We start from the raw sequence: 21803 nt of genomic DNA on the forward strand, positions 1-21803 counted from the left end.
CGCTCGGCGCAGCGGCGTGCGACGGGTGGCGGCGTCGTGGCGCGGGCGCTCTCCCGTCGCCGAAGCCCGGGCCATCGCAGCAGCCCGGCGGCTCTCGCAGGATGTCGATGTCTCGCGCGGCGCGCCCTTCGGGAGGTGCCGAAGTGTCTCCGTGCCTCGTATACACGCGCCACGATTGATCGCGTTCCGTCCCCAAACTCTCCCGAGATATTTTGGGGAAAACGGTCCTCCCTTTTTTTATATTGTCCCTCTTATATATTCTCCCTCCCGTTCAACAAGTTTTACAGCTCCTTCCGGAGAGCTGTGAAAAAAAAAGAGAAAATAAAAAGAAAGTAATCCGTCGACAGGCCGGTAAAAGAGAGAAAAAGGAGAATAACACGACGAAAAGTTTAATCGAGAAACGTGCGTTTTCCGGCCGTCTCTCCCCCGCCGAATGGAAAAAAAAGGGTAGCGGCGTAAAGAAACTCGCGAGGGAAAACGCGCGGCCCGTACGCACCCCGTGAGAGACGAATACGCGTACGCGCGAGAAAACGCGTCGGTGCGTGTGTTTACAACCTGTGGGTGGTGCGGCAGCGGCGTTAGGCATCCCCGATTACGCCGGGATATGGATTCGCGGTGGACCCGGGTGGAGGCGGAAGACGGCAGATGACGGGATCCGCGGCCGAGCTCGGCGAGAGGAGGCGCCGTATGAAAGTGAAAACGCGGGACTGCACGGTGTGATGGGCATTGCGATGTGAGAGGGAGGATGCGTCGCCCTCGGGAGAACGACGACGAAGGGTGCTGGGAAGATGAACGCCGGAAGGCGACGAATGCCTTGAGCTCTCCCCGTAAGTGCGTTTCTTCCCTTTTCGCCGACTCCCTTATTCGAGCGTCGAAGTCGCGCGGCATTCGCGGCGTTGAAAGGAAAAGCTGATATATTCATTAATGCATGCGTTAACGAATTTTCGTAATTTGCGTGAAATAAACGCACGAGCGTTTTGTAATTCGATTTCCTCCCTTTCTCGTTCGCGGAACGAAATCGGCGTGCGCCAAGTTGAAACCACGGGATGGATTACCATTTATTTATCTTGTAGGTATGAATTATCTGATATTTTGCACGAAATTTTAAGGCAACGTCGCAAGATCGATCGAACGACGAGTCATTCTTTAAATAGATGGCCGAAATTTGTGCGAATGTATTTTTGGGTCGATCTGGGGTTGGTTTTTGCTTGTAGAGAAAATATCGTGACCCCAATGTGGTTCTTGTATTTGAAGTAAATAATTCAAAGAAGAAGTGGTCTCTCGCTAAAAATAAGCTTCGAAGTCAGTAGATAATAAAGCAGATCGTTATTTGTTTAAATTCACATTAATTCTACTGATTCTACTTTAATAGAAATTTTTATTTAATTCTACCTTAATAAAATTTCAATATTGGAATAGTTATCACGTAAATCAGAAGATATCTTCACCGATTTTATAAATATCATGCTAATGTTAAGTAGCTATCGTTTTACAACGTTTCGATGAACGGCTCGATAGCTCTCGGCCTATCATTTGGCGACGATTATATTTCATCCCGTTGCGTGCATCTAGCAAACGAGAGACGTATAGTTTAGATAAAACATCGCGAACGCGACAATCACCGGCGCGAAAAGGCAATGAACTGCTACGCGGCATGAACGTGGAGTGGAAAATACGCTACCTTGCGCCGCGGCCGCACGCGACGACGGACGCAACGGAAAATCGTTGCCGCGGAATTCTGGGAAAGCAACAACTGTACCAGAGATAGCGATAATATTAACATTACTGGATATAGAAACCTTGGATCGATTCTCGTAAACGTAATAATCCTTCCGCCTTGCAACATTTCGTTACACATTCGCCTTCCTATCGCGTCCCTCGCTTATATATTGTGACGCCTATAAATTATTCTATCCAGATATGAAAGCTATCGCAATGTATCCTTTCCGTTTGACACTGGCCATTTATTTTATCCAGCTATTTACCAAAACTGATCTCCTCATTGAGAATCTATTTATTTATTATTCCATAAAAAAAAATATTATTCTATAAATAATAAATACCGAGAAGCGAGAAATTGAAATTTCCTAATAGCGCGAGAGAGATCAATAGTTTTAATTATTATAATTTTTAATATATAAAGGAACAACGAGAAAAAGTGATTATGCGTAATCCCTGAACGACAATTCGCGATCGGTATTATTCTGCGTGCCGCGAAACTATCTGTGTTACTGCGGTCGATCCGAAACAACGTAGACGTCTGACCCCACGTTTTATTTCTCTCTGTGCTTCTCTGCTGTGCCCAATGTTTCCCTAATGCGCGCGGGGAGTCATTTTGGTGGAGAAATATTCGATGCCGCGTATACCGGCCATAAAACGTTCGACGAACGGGAGGGTCCGTCGTGGAATGGCGTTAGGGACTAGGGACGAGTCTCAACGGGAAGAATGTTCATTGACGTTAGAGCTCCCTATGTCCTGGCAAGGAAGCGTTTTACTGGCTCCGGTATGAATCACTCGTAGGACGAGACAAATGTCCTCCGAACGTACGGGGCTGTTTTTTATTGCTGAACTGGCCGCGCTAATTCAGGATTTATCTTTTTTACTCCACGTTGGAAGGAAAAAGATAAGAATAACCACTCTGAACTAGTGTAGCCAGTTCAGCGATAAAAAATAGACCCATAGTCTTCCTTCGCAGCGAGCTAAACCGAGCTGTTTGACACGATTCCAGCAGATACCTTTTAATTCAGCTGTAACTCAATCGTTATTTACATCTCGCGCGATCGTATTATCCTTGTCAATATTCAATTGCAAATGTCGCGATAAATGCGTACGCGATAAAAGCGAGCCGGCATTTCTTCAATTTCCTCGCTGTCGAAATACGAAACGCGACGTTTGACAACGGTGGATTACGTTATACGCGAAACCGTATTCGAGTCTCGACGGCTGTAATCGTCGAAAGGGCTTTGGCAGTAACTACTTTCGCGAGAGTAATTATACATTCCCCGGGCATAAAGAAGCTTGTCTTTAACGGGAGTATCTTATTACTCCGCTAACAACAGAGCTCCGCGAACAGCGAGCTCGCCTATAAGACTTAGAAACAACATGACTAAGCGCCTAAGCACATAAGTCCGCTTCTCCTAAGATAAACGGTTAGAACTTCGTAACACAGCATACGACGAGATACGTTTCGTACGCTGCACTCGCGTCAATGCATTTTAATTAACCTGCCTGATAAAATTTACAAGGCTTCGCTTCGTGTCTCTTGCATTAATAAAATGTCCTATGTACATACAGAACTCTAGTTATCGACTCTGTAGCCGCCGGGCAACCGTCGCGGCCTTATAATTGTGTTTTACAGTTTCGATTGAAATTATCACCAACGCTGCGAACGGGATAATTAACTCGAAGAGAGTCAGATTTAATTTCCTATCTGGCGTAATTAGTTTTCTACAAAGTAGATGTCCCTGCAGCGTCTTACGTAATTAAGGGCATCGAGGTCCGCTTCCGAGATTGCCCGGCAGCAGTCCGACGAAGTTTCTTACGTAAAGCACGCGCATAAGTAATAAAAATACGTCGTAATATTTTATATTGCCTAAAAGGTCAAGAAAATAATTTCTTATCTATTTTATATTCATTATGTAAGAGACACAATTAGTGAAAAGGATAAATGACTATTTATTAACTGAAGAGCAAGAAAAAGAATGCAGATAAAATGAAAAAATTGATAAATTATTCGTGTTATTAGTTACGACCCGTTTATTTACGTGTCACGTGACAATCTTTAAGGCAAAATCAGCTTCGCAGAGTGATATATGCACGCTTGAGCGAAGGGTCTTAACTCTTAAAGAGCAATTCTCAGCAACTACCCCCGGAGATTCTTCGACGACTAATAATCGGGATAAGCGTCGAAATGAAAATCATAGCTTCCCGGCATGTGCTCGCGCGATCGTCTCTTTTGCGAAGGGGTAAAGAGAGCGCGCGCCTTTGATATTCGGGGGTTGTTGCTGGGACGAGGGGCCACGCGTGTTCGCCGGCTCTTTTCCACCGGGAATATTTTCGCATCGCACGGTCGAGAGCAGCCTCTCGCTTCCTCTCGCGCGAGAGGCGAACAGGTAGAGGAGGCGCGGCGTGGCGTTGAGGCGATCTGTCTCTCAAGGGCCGATTCTTTCAGGCTGCAAACCCGGTGGATTGTGTGCACAAGGGCCCACCCTCTTTAGAATTCCCCGTCCGTAGAGGAGCGAGGAGCTCGTGTCGAAGACAAAGACGAGGGGGTCGGCGCGCGAGAGGGGGTGAAAGGAGCGAGGAAAGGCGCGAGGGAGAGTCGGGGACTCTCTCTCTCTCTCTCCGAAAGGGAGAGGTGCGGTTGAGCCCGAGGGGTGGTGAAAAAGCGAGAGGGAGATAAGGAGATAAGGAAGATGGGCGAAAGCTCGCCGGATCTCAGCCTCCGGCTACGCCAGGGCAGCTCCGACTCCAGAGACTCCTTCTACATGGACTTCGCACAGGTACACGACGAGGGGAGGGGGAAGAGATGAGGGATTTTGTAGATTAAAAATCATCTGTCTTGAGCCTGAACCAAGGGTAATTACCCGAAAAGATTTTGAACGGCGCGGCGTGAATTACGGAGCTTCGAGATCCTTGACTCGCCATTTCGCTTACGACGGATTATTACGAGAGGGGCATAATTGCATTTTTACAGATCTTTTATCCTTATACATTTTCGAAATCCACGTTGATTATCTTGTAGGACTGTAAAGTTTTATTTTGGTTATATAATTAAATAAATATAATGTAAAAGTATTATAAATAAAAAATATAGGTATTATAAATATACTATAAAAATTTTATAAATATTAAAACTTACATATGTATGAAAATTCAATGATTATTCTTTACGTTCGCGTCAACTGATGAAGAGCGACAGAAGATAATTTCTGAAACATGTAACATGAGTGTCGCGGAGCTCGATTTTCTATTAAGTCATAATCGAGATCCTCATATCTGCATTTGACCTTTCTCAAATTGGATTAAAGTGCAGCGATGTTTCAATAACTAAAATGTCATACCAATAAAATCACATGCCCCACAAGACAAATTCAATATTCTCGTAAATATTCCTAAAAGTAGGGCAATTGTAAAATTGGCTGTTCCATGGGAAACAGATAAATCATGTATTCTATTCGATTAAAGGCCCTATTAAATATTTACTTCGCTCACATGTCATTTCGCATCATATTTAGCGAATACGACGCTTTTTTTATTCCCATTAATTTAACGATATTACATGTAATAAAATCTCTTTAATTTTTGCTAAATTTTATTGACTTTAACTTACGCAGCAAATTTTTCGATATGTCATTAAGAATTTAAAACTACATAAAATCAGCACAGCATATCAATAACGATGACATATATTTCCTGATCCTATCCCACAGGGTATCGATTCCGATATCGAGGAAGTGACGCGGCCGGGCGACAATAATTCTGATCCCATGCTGGAAAATCATCTGGAGGAGAACGGGAACGACTTGCCGCCGATTGAGGACATTACGACGATCCCCGAGGAGGCATCGGAAGAGTTAAGGGAGGAGGAGGAGGCGGCCGCATTGGCCGCGCTTCGAACGCCAGACGGTGGCACGATTAGTACGGAAATCGAGAAACCGTCGACCGCGACGATCATGCAGGAGTGAGTATAGAAAGTGCCTTTACCCCCGGTACCACCTCTATATGCCACTCGAGACATACTTTCCCTCGTTGCTAATTTTCGCGATCGTTAACGATCCGCGCGCGACGCGTTTCGCGCGAGTTTCTTAATTAAAAAGCCGGAACAGGCAGTGAATAAACAGACCGAACAAACGGTAAATTTGCGCGGCAAAATGATTTTTTAAAACGTGAATTTTTAATTGCAATCTTTCAATTTTACATATAATAAGTCAATCTAGGATTAATTAAAAAGAGAAATTATATTCACGTTTTATCGCGCGTCGTACAGAAACGAGATTATTAAGAAACGAGCGTTTTGCCGTTGATTCGACCGTTTTGTATCGATTGTTACCGCTTTGTATGCGCCACCGCAACGTAAATTACAGCCTCCCCTAAAGAGCCGGTGTTTCTCCACGTCTCTTCATTGGAGTGACCAACGCCGGCGCGGCGCGGCGGTCCCGGCGCCGCGGCGGTCCCGCATTAATCACCGTCTGCGATTAACGCGCATTTCCCTCGGTTCCCAGCGTACGGAGCCTGTGCACTTCGTACACTGTGCCGGCAATTAAACTTGATCGTGAAAAATGCCTCGGCGATTTCGCAGCAACACGCCGATTTCCTCCGCGCCATCAATCCCACGTCCATTCTACGTGGGATATCCTTTTCATTTCCGATGAACTCGAGGAACTGTCTTGACCCTAATTCTCTTATCCATGCACAATTACTATTACTGATGTCATAACGTAACGATTCACAAGCGTGTTATTGTTTAGAAATATGTACATAATATTGTTTTCGCGCGCAAACTAAAACTAGTATTCATATATAATTTCGAATAAACGAGAATTTATTGCGTCTGTCAGTGTAACTGAAAGAAAAATAGCGCGCGGGTTCCTATGCAATATCTCTCATAATGTGACGGCCCTTGTTCGCGCGGTGGCTTTTAACGCGTTGTTCGTCGCGTCGGCGTCTCCAATGGAACCGATTTACCGGACCGAATGCCAAATCCCTCTCGAATTCCGGCATGCGGGAGCATGTCTGGTTTGCGCGCGTATTCGGTCCATCCGCGGAACTCGATTACTTCCGCCGGATATCGAACGTGAATTCGCGTGTACGGGAACGACCATCGGCGTCAGAGTTAATATTGACCTGTCACTCGGTTATGGCTTATGCTCGATCTCCGCTCGTGTCTTCCCTCTCGCTTCCGGTTCGACCTTCGGAGGCCTCCTAAAACCACCTTTCCCTCTTCCTCAAGTCTCCGTCGTGTCGGGAACTTCCCGAATCCTCTTCGCCAATCTATCAGAAAAGCAGCTTATTCCGTCGGTTTACATGCAGATTCAATCAACTTAGACATGTACTCAAGACGACATTCGCATTTCGCGCGACGGTGGAAGAAATTTACATCGTGATATATTTTCACGAATTTCTAAGGATATTATATGTAGTATATACATACATCGACCGAAATGATAAGATTGATTAAAAATAAGAAGAGTTTAACGCAAAGAAATTTAGTTGTTAGAATCGACAGACATCGCGTTAAAGTTATTACAATATTGTCGCAAATGCAATCGTGTATAATACGCCTCGTTTCGTTGGGGGATAAAAAATTTTCCGGTCATACCAGAAGTGTCGGGCGACGGAAAATTTATATTCCACAATCCTCCAACGCGAAAGAGCCTCTCTTACTCGCGTTGAATTTGTCGTCTTGATGGGAAAATGGTAGACGCGGTGGGGCGGGGAAATGCCGTCAGATATTTTCCGGTAAATGTACGAGGGCTGCCGATCTCAAGAGACAGACGGAATAAAAGTCGAAGCGATGTGAATATTAGAGTACAGTATTTTCATGTATCTTAGATGCGACATATGCAATTTTCTGGGAAATCTCTTAAAATAGAGGAACAATTGATTTAAGAAGAACCGTATTATTAATTATCTAATTTTTATTCAACTCATTTTTCTCAACAACAAAATTGCACGTATAAAAAAAATGTTCTTCATTCTCTTGACTTATTCTTTTTACTCAGACAGTATTTTTTTATAGTATTATACTAGTAGCTGTCCTAATATCTAATATTTAATATCTAATATCTAATATCTAATATATCTCACATCTAATATCAATATATTCACAATTCTTGCTCTGCATCTAACACACATTGCCGGTTATTTCCCTTTCCTTTTTTCCCCCGAATTCTCCTGTTGATTTCTGTTTTCCCGTCGAACCCCTTTTCTCTCGAATTCCCGGCACGTAACCGAAACGAAGCGATCAGCTGGCGCGCGCTGACGATGTAACGGCGTGTTACGCCGCTGCAAATTTGATACACCACTAACGAGCTCGCTATCAAACGGTCGCATATCCAGGCAGGGACAGAGAGAAATGATATACGCAGAGAGAAGGATCGATAGATACAATAGTCAGGGAGCCGGTCTGCCCCGGTTAGGGCCTCAGTTTGTGATGCGGGGTCCGTGGAGTGCCGTGTCACGAGCCGGAGGGCCGTGATAGTGTCATCCGTTGGTGAGGGCCGTTCATGAGGGCCAACGTACCACCGAGACGATCGAGGAAAGTGCGAGCCAAGGTCACGGGTATGCTTATCAAGGAGACATCGCTCAGGTATCAGGATTTCGCTCGCGCTCGATATCTGTTGTATCTAGGAGTATAGAAGTGTTTCTCGAAAATTTTATTTATACGCGCCTTGCTGTGTATGATTTAACGAAATTTATAATTAAACGCTGTTATAATTTTGAAGTAAAAGTTATATTTTTACGGACACGTCGATTACATTCTTATTTTATAATAAAAAAGAGAATTCTCGCGTGAAAAATTTTCCGTCGCGTGAGGTAGGATAAATCGGAAAACGGGAAGGAAGTAGTATTGAGAGATATGTGCGGAATACCAGATGACGGGTATAACGAAATGACAAGCGATAGAATCGATGTTCCTCTCTGGTGGAAATCTCGGAAGCGTAATTCCCATCGTAATATGCGCGGAAAGTGACGGAGAAAGAGAGTGGCCAGCGAGTTGGAATTTCTCAGGCACAAAGTTCAAAGGGACTTTTGCGCGAAGAGTCCCCAAGTTTCTGAATAAGAGATGTACTTTGACAATGGCTGTGCGTGGCAATTGAATTCAAATGAAATGCCAGGCGACGTCTTTGCAGAATTTCTCGGAAAGTCGCGAGAAGTGAGATCATGTATGCGACACCGGGTGAAAAATTGCAATTCGTTTTCGTGAGAATATTCGGAAAATATACGTTTGTTCGGCAAGTGCGCGAACGGAAATGTGAGTCTTCAGCAAATAATACCTTTAAAAAAATTTTTTTCATGGGAATAACGAATCCATTACGAGAGAGATCTTTCGTTTCTTCATTCTCCTTTATTTCTAACTTTAGGAAAGAACGCAGTCAGTTGAATTAAATGTAAATTTAATGAAAGCAAGCATAAAACTTTGAGTTGTAGCATGTATAACGTCGATCGATTCATGCGCGCCGAACTTTGCTGTTCTTTCTAACGATAAGCAAATTAAAATTGCAAAGAAACCAGGTCAGCGTCGTGTCAAAGTCCGCTGAAAAGAATTTTAATGATGTAATAAATCCAGCCGAGAAAAGTTACGAAAAAAAAAAGGGAGAAGATGCTGAGGGACGGGATGCCGCGAGGGACGTCGATGGGTAGAAGGTAGCGTAAGAGTGGGAAGAGATCTTCACCAAAGGATGGGCCGATGCGCCGCGTTCTCAAGCCCTTCGCAACGAGGGACGCCACTCGACCACTGAATCAACCCTCTCAGTGCCCTCTTGTTCTACCCGTTTTTCCCTCGGCCAACGACACCCTCTCTCGCTCCAACGCTTCGCAACGCTACGTGATTATTTCAAAAAGCTCGGAGGCAAGAGACGAGCTTTCGCCCGCCTATCGCTGCCTTCGTATATCACGCCAAAGCCACGTTGCTGCGAAATATTTTTTACACTATTCTGCATGCGCTTGGTAAAAGGTTCGGGGTTCCTTTTCTTACTCTTTTCAACCACCTCCGACATATCGGGGCTAGGTCAACGGTACGCCGGATCGTTTTTCTCCTAAAATATGCGGAACAACGCTGAATCCCGTCGAAGGCGTCAAAGTGCGCAATTTCTATGATAATGGTTGCGCGACGATGAACAAATCCGCTTTGTTCGCGTGGACCTTTTTTTAAAGTCACTTTGATTAAAATTTGGTGAAATTTATGACTGAGTTAAAATGGCACGGCAGAGAATATTAAATGTTAGAAAATACAATCTAAGAATGCAAAAAACTAATACTGTTGTAATGTCAACAGTCAGCTGGAATAATTGTGACATAATACATTCTTATCAGGTTTTATTTTTATATTGAAATGCAAAATGCATTTGTATGCGCGTGTAAAGAGCGAAAAGCACGTTTTTATCACGTTTTATCACGTGTCGGATTAAATAGATCGGCCACAACTATTATTAGATAAATGACCCGTGTTAGAAAGTTAACGCTACGTCATCTAATGATACTCACAAAGCCATCAGCACTAGTCGGTCTCTTCCTGCAGCCAGTGTCAATGTAATGTGTCAAACATTATGGCACCGCGTTTGACCTTAAATCAGACGGGCGCGTGGGTTTTCACGAAGTGCATACGCACTTCTATGCTTTTATCTTTTTATATATATATATATATAAGACACAATTTGTTTTGTGCAACGAGCATATTTTGATATTTAAATAAAGATAAATTTCGCTTTCAAGTGTAACACTTATATGTCGTGTGAAAAATGTCTATCTTTATTTTTTATGCATTTCACGAGATGGAAATTGCGATCAACTTTGCGACCACGGCTTCTTCACCAACATTAGCGATTTTAATTAATTAATTACTCGCTCAGTATAAGCTCCATATCCTCAATTACCTATTTTTTGAAGTAGAGGCTTTATATAATATATCCTTCTAGCAGCGATGAATTCATATAACTTTAATTCTACATTCACATAATCTCATGATCATATTCTATTCTTTTTTTAATTAATCGTGTTGATAGTTAATTAACTCATACTAACTGCTGCCATGTATATTATGGCTTTAACAAAGAAATATATGTACATATATATATAAGTTAATTAACTATCAACGCGATTAATTAAAAAAAGAATAGAATATGATCATGAGATTATGTGAATGTATTATATAATTAAAATTATATGAATTCATCGCTGTTAGAAGGATATATTATATAAAGCCTCTACTTCAAAAAATAGGTAATTGAGGATATGGAACTTATTGAGCGAGTAATTAAATAATTAAAATCGCTAATGTTGGGGAAGAAGCCGTGGTCGCAAAGTTGATCACAATTTCCATCTCGTAAAAAATAAAGATAGACATCTTTCACATATGGCATATAAGTGTTACACTTGAAAGCGAAATTTATCTTTATTTAAATATCAAAATATGCTCGTTGCACAAAACAAATTGTGTCTTTAAATTTACATCTTCTTAACTTTAGAATACGTATTCGTATTCTGTAATCGTATTGTAAGTACTAAATGTGATTTTCTATATTTCTCAATTCACCTTTGATAGTTACTGCTTTTATTCAGATATCTTTTTACATTTGTGACAATCGTCAAATATGAACGGATGAAATAATTTACAAAACAATTTGAAAATTCGAAATAAATTTCTGATATAAAAATTGTTATCCATTATATACTTCTCGCCTTGTAGACATAAATCAATCATTTGGCGTAAGATATCTTTCTCTCAATGAAGAAATACGTGGAATACGGACCTTAAGGGATGTCATAATTTTGCGAAAAGTTGAACGAAAAAAAAAAAATTATAACGCGATAACAATAGATACGAGATAATAGTAGACATGTTCTATGCAGTTGGCCAGGACTGCCGGTCGCGCTACCGTCACCAGCCTCACCATCCGCGGTAATCGTCTCGCCGGAAACGCTGTCTAGACACAGCAGCAGCTCACCTTCTCGCGTTCACCGGCCACCCCAGTTTGCGTTGGCCCTACCATGCTCCTCACAGCCGATTCCGGCGGTCTGCTATCCGGCGCCGACCTTCCTCGAGGTCACCGACGAGCGGAAGTGGAAGAACCTTGGATGGTGAGTAGCGAATCAAACGTTTCACCATCGCATCGAGGTCGATGTACCGTCACCCGATCAATTCGGGCCTTCTCCTAACATTGTACGCCTAATCGAAACTAATTTCTAGCATTACACGCAATTATTAATCTTCTTTTAACCGTTTTCATATTCATAGAATATCATTATTTATACACAACAAAAGAGTGCGTGTAATAATTTCATGTAATAACCGCATCCGCGTGTATAATAATCTCGTTTGCAGCTGCGCCAACGCGAGGTGCCATAAATATTAATTGAATTATTAAACCCAGAAATTTATAGTTTATTAATTATGTGTAGAAATTTATGGTGTTATTCACGCTTTGCGAAATCATACATATTAGCAAATAATATCATAAATTTCTGCACATAATTAATAAATAGAATTTTAAAACTGCAAATGCAACGTTATTTATTCATAGAATTATTAATTCGACGAGATGACTACTATTGATACGTTCTGCATAATAAAATAAATTTTTCTTAATCTTTTCTCATAGCTCGAATTTGTTCTTCTGCCGTGCGTTTTGTCAAAATTTGCGACTTCAATTCGCTTTCGTCCTCTGATACACGCGAAGGGGGAATGCCGGTCGCCACGGAAATTTCACGTGATCCTCCAGGTTATCCTGACCGACGTCTGCATCGCAATTACCGGCACTTTATGAATCAAACACACGCGTACAGGCGACCACGCGATTACTCGTAATTGAGCCAATTCTTACGGGGGTGGATGTATTTGCGGCCAATGGTACCTCCGCTTGTAATGTTACACGATGATGGGCATCGAGCTAACGATCCATCATTCGCGCGCGGCTGCCCTCAATCTCTCGTTTTCAATGATTCCTTCGAGAAAAGATGTTTTTTTAATCTGGGTCAGGGCCGAAAAAAGGAGCCTTTATATCTACGTGCAGATTTTGCGCCAGAAAAAAATCGTACATCGCGACTCTTTTAATTCTCAATCAAAACGAATAAAAGTAACTTGTTGCGACAATAAATGAGATACGTCGGGATTTATATGTATAAAGGGAATTATATTAGTCCATTCGACGCGGTTCGCTGATTTCAATCTCCGTTCGCCCGATAAAGGCCGGCGGTGGGTTTATAGACGGATTTATAAAATTCCTCGTCGGTGCATTTCGAATGGAGATCCGTTTGATAGCTGGCAAGTAGTATAACTGAAGAGGAACGCGCGCGCGGTGATTCCTCAAAGTATACGGCCGGAGATGGATCTATTTCCTCGAGCAAGGATTTAATCCGCGCGCGACGTGGATCCGCGCGTTTCGTTCAGCTTCAATTTCCGTTTCTGCTGCAGCGACGCCCTGGCGACCACTTTGAGCGCGCTGTACGGGAAACTTCTGGTTGTGATGGGGATCGCCTTTCCCATGGCGGAAGTAATATCCACGTACATACCGCCGTCTTTCTACGAGGCATTCTATCTCTACCTCTACTTCGGCAGCATGATCTTCCTCGTGTACATGTACGCCATGCTGTTCAGCGATAACAAGACGAAACCAAGTGAGTCCAAAGACATCACGTAAAAAATTCACTCGAGGCCCTTGTCCCTACCTGCCGCGATAAATATTTCCGACTCGTAGGAAATATCGATTCGGCTTTTACGAGCGAGCGTGCTCCGTAGAGTTCCACGCGCGTGGAAGTAGATAAAGCTCGCCGTGGTCAGACTGCCGCTTTGGCAATCGCAGCCTTACATACCGATCAATCTACATTCACGCGCATGGTGACGCAACATTATGTATATATATCATTATGATGACCTCGCTTCGCTTCTCTCGTCAAAATTCCTCTCTCGGCCGACAGCGATCGCCGAAACGAGAGCGATCGCCGAAGGCGGTACACCAATTTCGAACGTAATGACGGCGTTCGTTGCCGCGTAATAACTGACCGCAATTAACCGGTTCTCTCCATAAATCGTAAATTCGCGAAGCAGAAAAGCAGAAGGACGTGTGCGATCTGGACTCGTCGAGATCGTCGAGCGGCGCCGGCGGCGACAGCGACGCGCCTGAGACCGGATACCCGCACGTGAATCCGGTACGTCCGGTCCAGCACTACGGTAGCTTCTATCTGCGAATGGGCGCCGTCGCGTTCGGCATCGGCTCGATGATCTATTCCGGATTGGAATTTGGCCAGTACTTCGAGTTGGAACAGAACACGAAATGTCACAACATCATGCTGGCGCTCACGCCTGCCACGAGAATGGCCTTCATCTTCATCCAAATGTACTTCATATTTCTGAACAATGAGGTGAGTGGGCGCTGAATGTGAATGACATCTGCACGAGCCGTGTTCTCACGACTCGCGACCTTTCTCTTGATGACAAACTCTTTGATCGATTTCAAAGTTAACTTTTCTCAGCGAGAATATCGAGGGTCACTGTTTCTCACTTTTCAACTTTTCAATCTTTAACATTACATTGTATCTTTATACGACTAAATTTTGAATTAAAATCGTATTAAAGGAAAACTCATTTAAAAGTAAATAAAAAAAATATTATATAACAACCACAAAATTAATATAACAACAAAGTTTATAAGATTATATGTATAAAAAGTTATACTATGCATTCTTGAGAATCGCTGCACATGTTATATATTGAAAAACTCCGATGATGTATACTGTAACTCGATAGGAAATTCACTGACGGAAGTACCGAGCTAACACAGGCTCGCCGGTTACGGGGTTAATGAAACAGAAGGGTGAACAACCCTGAGAACAACAGTAGAACGTGACTATCCGAACGCTCTAGTGCCCTATCGATATCATATACTATACTTTCTATTTCTATTAATGTCATTCTCACCAACTTAAACTCTTATCGCTTCATATGACGTTTAAAAGCATTAATACGATAAATTTCTATTTAAAAAAATTGCGGATGAAAAGGATATGTTCTTAAAGGTAACTTGTTTCTTTCCTCTGTTATTAGAATCAACCATATTATGTATATATACAACAATTAACACCAGAAATAAATATATTTAATTAAAAAATACGTTGATGTAAATAGAGTGATTAAGATTATATATTTTTGAGAGCAAAATTATTTTTACTATCAATCTTACATTAGATTGCCTCATATTCTAGCAAATGAAGGTTCATCGTCATCGCGTCGTTGCGCGTTTCGGACTAATGCATATGATCGGCACGAATCTGTCAGTTTGGCTGAACGTTCTCGTGCAAGAAACGAAACACGAGATCCTCACGTTCTACAATCCGGAGAACAACTCCCTTAGAATCTCCCACAGACTAGGTAAACATGATCTTCCATTAAACACGATCTCTTCCATTACAATTCTACGGAACTGTCTGACTTTCGAACTTTTCAGGCTCGAAAGGAGGCCTTCATCTCGGTGGTCATATCCATTCTCATCACGGAGAACACGTGCGACTACCGCGCGGTCTCAAAGGACCCCATCACATGTTCGAATGCAGAAGGACGAATATAATGGGATCGTTGGTGCAAGACGCCAGTCCCTTCCTCTTTCCGTGCACGATAGAGTATAGCTTAATTTGCGCGGCCATTTTATATGTAATGTGGAAAAACATATCGAAAGTCGGATTCACGCAGCCTGCAACGCCGCCGCGTCACCACGCACACGCCTACAGGTATATAATGACAATACATTCGCCTATATATACGCTATAGTAATAATACTCTTACGGCTGTGGGAACAATACATGCTACAGAAGCACGTAAATGACGTAAATCCCAGTTTACGAACAAATTCCGCTGACGCACAGAGCTTATCAGAGAGTCGATCGCGAATAATATCCTACGTAAAGCAACGCTACAATAAAATGCCACTAGAACCTACGTCATTTAATTCACGAACTTCAAATGACGAGCTTTTAATTATCCGCAGGAAATCGCCTCACCATTACAGCGTGGACTGCGCCCGCGCGCACAAGGGCCTCTTCGTGGGCATTCTGATTCTAGTGCTGACCATAATCTCCCTCATCCTCTTCTTCGTCCTCATCTCGCGGCCCGAGCTGGTCGGTCTCGCCGTGACCGAGGTAAACATCTGCGAGCTGACGCTCTACGGGATGTCGACCCTGGCGACGCTGATCGGCATGTTCCAGATGCGCAAGCTGCGCTATGACGGCAGCAGAAATCTGGAGCTCGACAACATCCTCCTGGTGGCCGCACAGACCGGCATGTTCATCTACTCTACGTTCACTATCATCGGCGGTCACTTCACTCTGCAGAAGCACACGGTCCTCGTGCTGGTCACCGCTCTGGCCAGCGTCGTCCAGACCACCTGTCAGACCATCTTCATTCTGGACGCGTCGAGGCGCACGGTCGCCACCGCCGAACAGATACGCCGGAAGCCGGGCAGGGAGATCGTTACGTTCCTGCTGGTGACGAATCTGGCTATGTGGGCGATCAACACGCTGGAGAAGTCACGGGCGGAATCGCATCCGGTGCAGCTGCATTTTTACGGCCTGTGGGCGTGGACGATCATCACCCACGTCTCCATGCCGCTGGCGATCTTCTACAGGTTCCACAGCACCGTGTGCCTGTGCGAGGTGTGGAAGCGGGCCTACAAGGTGAAACCGACCTACATGTGACGCAAGGGGTCCCGTGAGGTCATATGGAAGACCGGTGGATTCCCACAGCGTCCTAAGAGTCAACTGTCGCGGCTTGATGCCATTGCGGAGAATGATCCGGCGTATTTCATGTGATCGAGAAAAATGTCGAATTGCGAAATTCGTTTTGAAGGGGAAGAATTCGTCGGGCGACGCGTTAAGAAGTAGACATCGATATCTTTAGACGGATAGAACTTTTCTAGGCGTCCGAACATGATTGAAGCATTAAATACGTACACGACAGTTCATACGCACGTAATTTGTATCGATTTCAGGGTATATTTCGGAAAGCTAACGGTATATATATAATAATAAATGGATTCGGGGTCTCGATATTACATACGTAATTTGATCGCAATTAGAGAAGAAGACGTCGCGGCAGAAAGATACTCATAAAGGCTAATTGTCCCATAAACAGTAGGTTACTTCGTCATTTATCGACGGTCAGTGTTCTAGTTAGTCCTGTATAAATTCATTTTGTCGATATAAATGTTGGCGACTCCATAAGAATTTACACAATATCGTCAATGATATTATTGTGTAATTCTTGTAATTCTAATATCACTTTCTAAAACGGATCACCGTCTCGCCGAAAAATACATAACTCGCGTCAAAAGAACAATTTTAGCAAATTCCAGCAGAAATGCGTATTGAGAGCGTATTGCTGATAAGCCGATTTATCGAAGCATATTATACACAATCTCCTTGATCCCTAGAACACTTTTTAGAGATTTCGACGTAAATAATAATACTCTTATCCGCCATTGATATCTGTAAATAGCCTCTGATGACTTCACCGCGCCTGTAAAACCGACACGAAGAGGGAGGATTTGCAAACCACACGAATCAACTTAGCAGAATCGCAGTATTCGTGCGATGAAGGCACATTACGTGTGCATTGATGTCTATCACTTGCTATCACAGCCCTAAGCGATAATTCTACGGAGTAAAAATAACAGAACGAAAGTCACTGTACGAGAGAAGTGAATTTCATTCGATAAAGAAGGAAAGTTCCATCGCGATAGCAGCAAATAAACGTTTCCACTGTTATCTCGTATCGATTCCGGCAATACCGTGCGCAATCGATAGGAGATAAGAAAAGCATTTATCTGCTACATGAAAGAATATACCTATTGGGAAGTGAAACAATAAATTGTACTTCTCATCTGACTGGTTAGATCTGCAAATCTCCTCGAAATGGAATTCACTGATATAAATGTTGAGTCAATACCTATTATATGTATACATTCTAAATTTTTCTCTTGTAGATATTTAAACGAAGACGTCCTCAATTCAATCGACCAAAAAGAAACAATCGAATACAAAGTTACGGAGAAACATAATTGATTATTATTTTTATTATACATATTCGAATTAACGCTCGCGTTCAGATATCCAAACACATAATTCTGTAGACGACAAAATGTCCATTTGTTAGAAGTAGGGGCTAGATTTTTCTTAGAATCAATCAGGTCGAAACGTTCGGCATAGGATTTCGATCAACACGGGAACAATGAATCTTCTTCGTTCGATAAACCTTTGTATATCCATTCCGATTGACGAGCGAGGGTTCGAGAGGAGTCGAATTCCCTCTCTCGAAAGACTGAAATGAATGTCAGGAGAATGATGGTCAGGGCACTAAAACAATAAGCATAAATTCTGATCCACTTTATGAACTGATCGAACCGAGTCCCCTAGCTGTGTATAATCTGAATGTTTGGTGCTCGTAATTCAAGGCACTTGGACACTCTCACGGATATCCGTCTTCCACGTAGTACAAACTGCAGCTTAAACAACAATTGTTGCGTATATGCAGATGAATCGACATTTAAAATAACGACGGGGAAAGTAGATTACGAGTATGTTTAATAGCGCAAGCAATAAAATCTTGGTAGATTATTATTTGTAAATTTTCGTGAACGTGGATTTCGTAAACAAAATTATTGCCCATTATTACGTGAAACAATTACATAGATTTTAAATGTAATTGAATAAATCTCGCAGGAATTAGAAATATTTAAATATACTGATAAAAGAACCAACTAACTGAAAAGAATCTATTTCTTTCGGTTTTCTATTTAACAAACTCGAAATCAATTCGCACGATCCGCGAACTTCATATTTTCGAGCGCCTTGCACGATGTCCATGTATAATTCAATAAAGAAAGAACCATATAGATATTAACTATTCTAAAAAGAATTTAAATCGCAGAATTTTAGTCCTTTTATATCTAAAAAGATGTACGCACAAGAAGATTTATAAATATAATTTTAGATATATTATTGTAGAAATTGAGTCGTATTATAGAAAGAAAAATAATTAGTACCGCTGTTACGATCGTGACTTATAATACACGAACATTTTATTGTCGTCGTTGAATTTGTATTATCAAGAGAAATTAATTTTGCGTCCGGCTCTCACAGAAAACTCAGTGATCAGGATCAAATCGATGCACGAGTGTCCACCGTGGACTCGCGTAATTTTCAAAAGTAGAACGATATAGAGATGAAAAAAGTGAAGACGTTCGAAGTAAGGAGTGCAGTACAATGGCTGATCATATCATTAAGCCTTAAAATCCGTCAAGAAGAGTGCTGTCCGAGCTGATAGGAGATAAAGGGGATCAAGATCGATCGCGATCGACACGCGATCTCGAAACTAGAGGCGACCTACTCGAGTTTCTTTCATGCTCAACTCACATATATGTGATGATGAGAAGATCACAGAAGCAAGTGAGAATGAGGGAATGAACAAATTGACGTGTGGTCGCGTACGGGTGAATGCGGGTATGCGTGAGCGCGTGTATGTATGCGTATATGTGCGTGTATGTGCGTGCGTGTGTTGCGAGTGCGTGCTTATACATGAAATAAAAGAAAAGACAGAGAGAACGGGGAAGAAGTCGAGATTTAATGGAAATGTAGGCGTTCATGAATAATACGTGTTTCGTGCTAGAAGCTTCGATATCGATTATCGCCGTTGCGAATTCATAGTTATCCGGTCGGTGCAGTCGATCTTTTGTAAGATATAGTTTCTCTAAGACGGCTGTAAATAAATGGTGGAGAATATACAATAAAAGCGAATTCTCTCGGTGTTTAGCGCTAGTTGTGTCGACATGTTTCTTCCTATACACACATATATATACATATACATATATACATATATGTGTACATATATATGCATATATGTACATATATACATAACGCATATTTATATATACAAGATATAAATATATTTATTATTACGTTGTTCTATTATATAATATTTATTATAATCTGACATAGGATTTACGCGCGACATGTTACGTTTATTGAGAGTCCCGAGGATTCGTGCCGAGATCCCATGTTCATTCTTTCCTTCACTTCTTCTCTCTCTCTCTCGCCTACAACTTCGTCCTAAATAGAGCAGTCAGAATACCAAATCGCAATAAGAAGCGATACGAAAAATATCCAAGCAGATATCCAAGCAACAAGACTTCAGAAGTAAATATTAATATAATGATTTAGATTCAGTCGTTACAGCCTAAGTATTTATAATATTTATATAATGACCGCTCTATATCTTTACTTCAAATATTGCAAGAGAAAGCCTTTTGCAGTAGACTCGTCCTTTTCTGGGATAGACTTCTCTCATGCACATTGTTGACGCGTTTACGATCTCGGCATGAATCCTCCCGTAAAAAGATAAAATCAGGGCGAAATCACGAAGGACGCAATTCGCAATTTTGCGAGTGATATAAGAGGAGAGAGAAAACACGAGAGGAAGCTCTCTTTGCTATATCACGTCTCTGAACTGTACTTTTTCTATGTCCGCATAATCTAGTTCCTACGCAATGTTTGTACTCTTTATACCCTTTGTACTATTTGTACCTTACGAATTGCAATACACTCGTCCGCAATAACGAAACGTTTCTCTTTATTTATCACCAATCGCAATCACTTTTTCACCAATGAAATCGCGATATCAATCGTCATGAAGTTAGAAAGTACAGATAATGTTCAATTGACAAACCGCATTTCTATTACGTTTATTTCACGACGGAAATAAAATAAGGTTTTAAATGTAGGCAATTCGAGATATTTAAAATCAGACTTTCTACGTAATGATTTGCTTCGTGCTACGATTGGCAGTCATTAACAATGCGACGACGACGAGAGAATAATTCAAATTGTAGAGAATCGTGTGGCCGAGCTGACCTAAATACCCGCGATTCCGGAGTCAATTCCGCGAACGCATTCGTGATCTCTCAATGTTGAGGTAAGGCCTTTCTCGGATCCAAGGTCGCCCGATGACCGACCCTCAAACTGAATCTAATGGAAATGAAGTTGAACCGCATCGCGATTCAACTTTCTCTTCGTGGCGCCAATCCATCTCACGCAAATTGAATCTCTAGGAACGTATCAATTTATACGATAAACCACACGACTAAATTACGATTGTATATAGCGTAACTGTAGCTTTATTGTAATTAATATATGTATAATTGTGTTATATGATGCCACTATCTATAACTCCAGTATAACTTACCTCTAATTCTGCTATTTAACATATAGATGTAATTTATAACGTTAAATAATTCTAATGTTGGAAATGCGTTAGAAACATATTTAAATGGAGTATAGGCTTTTGTGCAGTACTCTCACGTGCACTTGCATCCTTAATTAATTTACAGACACTATTAAGCATTACTTTCGAAATTAATATTAATGAACTGTCAGTATTAATTGCAGTAATAATATTAATGCACTGTCTGGAACAAATATTGGGAGCAATATTAATATATTATGCTGCATATTGAATGCTGTTGAACTAGTTGAATTAATTTTACGTTTTAATATTTGAAAATGTACACGCGAGGATGGTAACTGTTCCATATTGAATATGTCGTTGACGTAGAAACGCTCCCCTGAGTACTCTTAAGACGTAATTAGCTAAATTGATATATGGAGTATGAGCTCTTAATTACACTATCAAGTAAACTCGATCGACTAAAATGCCTCACATAATTCGCGCGAGTACAAAAATTGCTTAACGATTGTTGTTTCGTTAACTTTTAATGATTATAGCCAATACTAAAAATGTTTTTGAATACTCGGTATCTCATCGTCTTTATAAAGACCTTTAAATATATTCTCGTTGCTCCCTTAGTTTCAAAAATGTATTAAATTACTAGTAATAATAATTCTCTGAACTCAATGTTGTTGCTTTAATTTTAGATTGCGTCTGCCTACACAATTACTTGTACAATCCGAATACTTTATATAATTGTATAATTTATAGTATATATATATATATACTTTGTACAATATTACTTGTACAATTTTTCGAGACTTGAAAATACGATGCAAACATTATTTTTGCAACCGAGATCTCTCGTTGACTT

General features: G+C 41.7%; 1 protein-coding gene across 5 annotated transcripts; it reads left to right on the plus strand.

Moving 5' to 3' along the window:
• Nucleotides 1–67: 67 nt before the first annotated feature.
• LOC139818406 (proton channel OtopLc) lies at nucleotides 68–20326 on the plus strand. Of its 5 annotated transcripts, none has more exons than XM_071787089.1 (10): nucleotides 68–827; nucleotides 4172–4502; nucleotides 5433–5683; nucleotides 11575–11802; nucleotides 13136–13338; nucleotides 13766–14082; nucleotides 14722–14736; nucleotides 14923–15088; nucleotides 15165–15444; nucleotides 15702–20326. In XM_071787089.1, the coding sequence occupies exons 2-10, from the start codon at nucleotides 4416–4418 to the stop codon at nucleotides 16405–16407; spliced, it is 2253 nt and encodes a 750-aa protein (XP_071643190.1). In that variant the 5' UTR covers nucleotides 68–827; nucleotides 4172–4415; the 3' UTR covers nucleotides 16408–20326. The 5 variants fall into 5 exon arrangements, with proteins under 5 accessions (XP_071643190.1, XP_071643191.1, XP_071643192.1 ...); XM_071787090.1 differs by having other exon boundaries at nucleotides 13769–14082; XM_071787091.1 differs by lacking the exon at nucleotides 14722–14736.
• Nucleotides 20327–21803: the final 1477 nt, after the last annotated feature.

The sequence above is a fragment of the Temnothorax longispinosus genome, chromosome 8 (assembly GCF_030848805.1).
Source record: "Temnothorax longispinosus isolate EJ_2023e chromosome 8, Tlon_JGU_v1, whole genome shotgun sequence".
Taxonomy (NCBI): domain Eukaryota; kingdom Metazoa; phylum Arthropoda; class Insecta; order Hymenoptera; family Formicidae; genus Temnothorax; species Temnothorax longispinosus.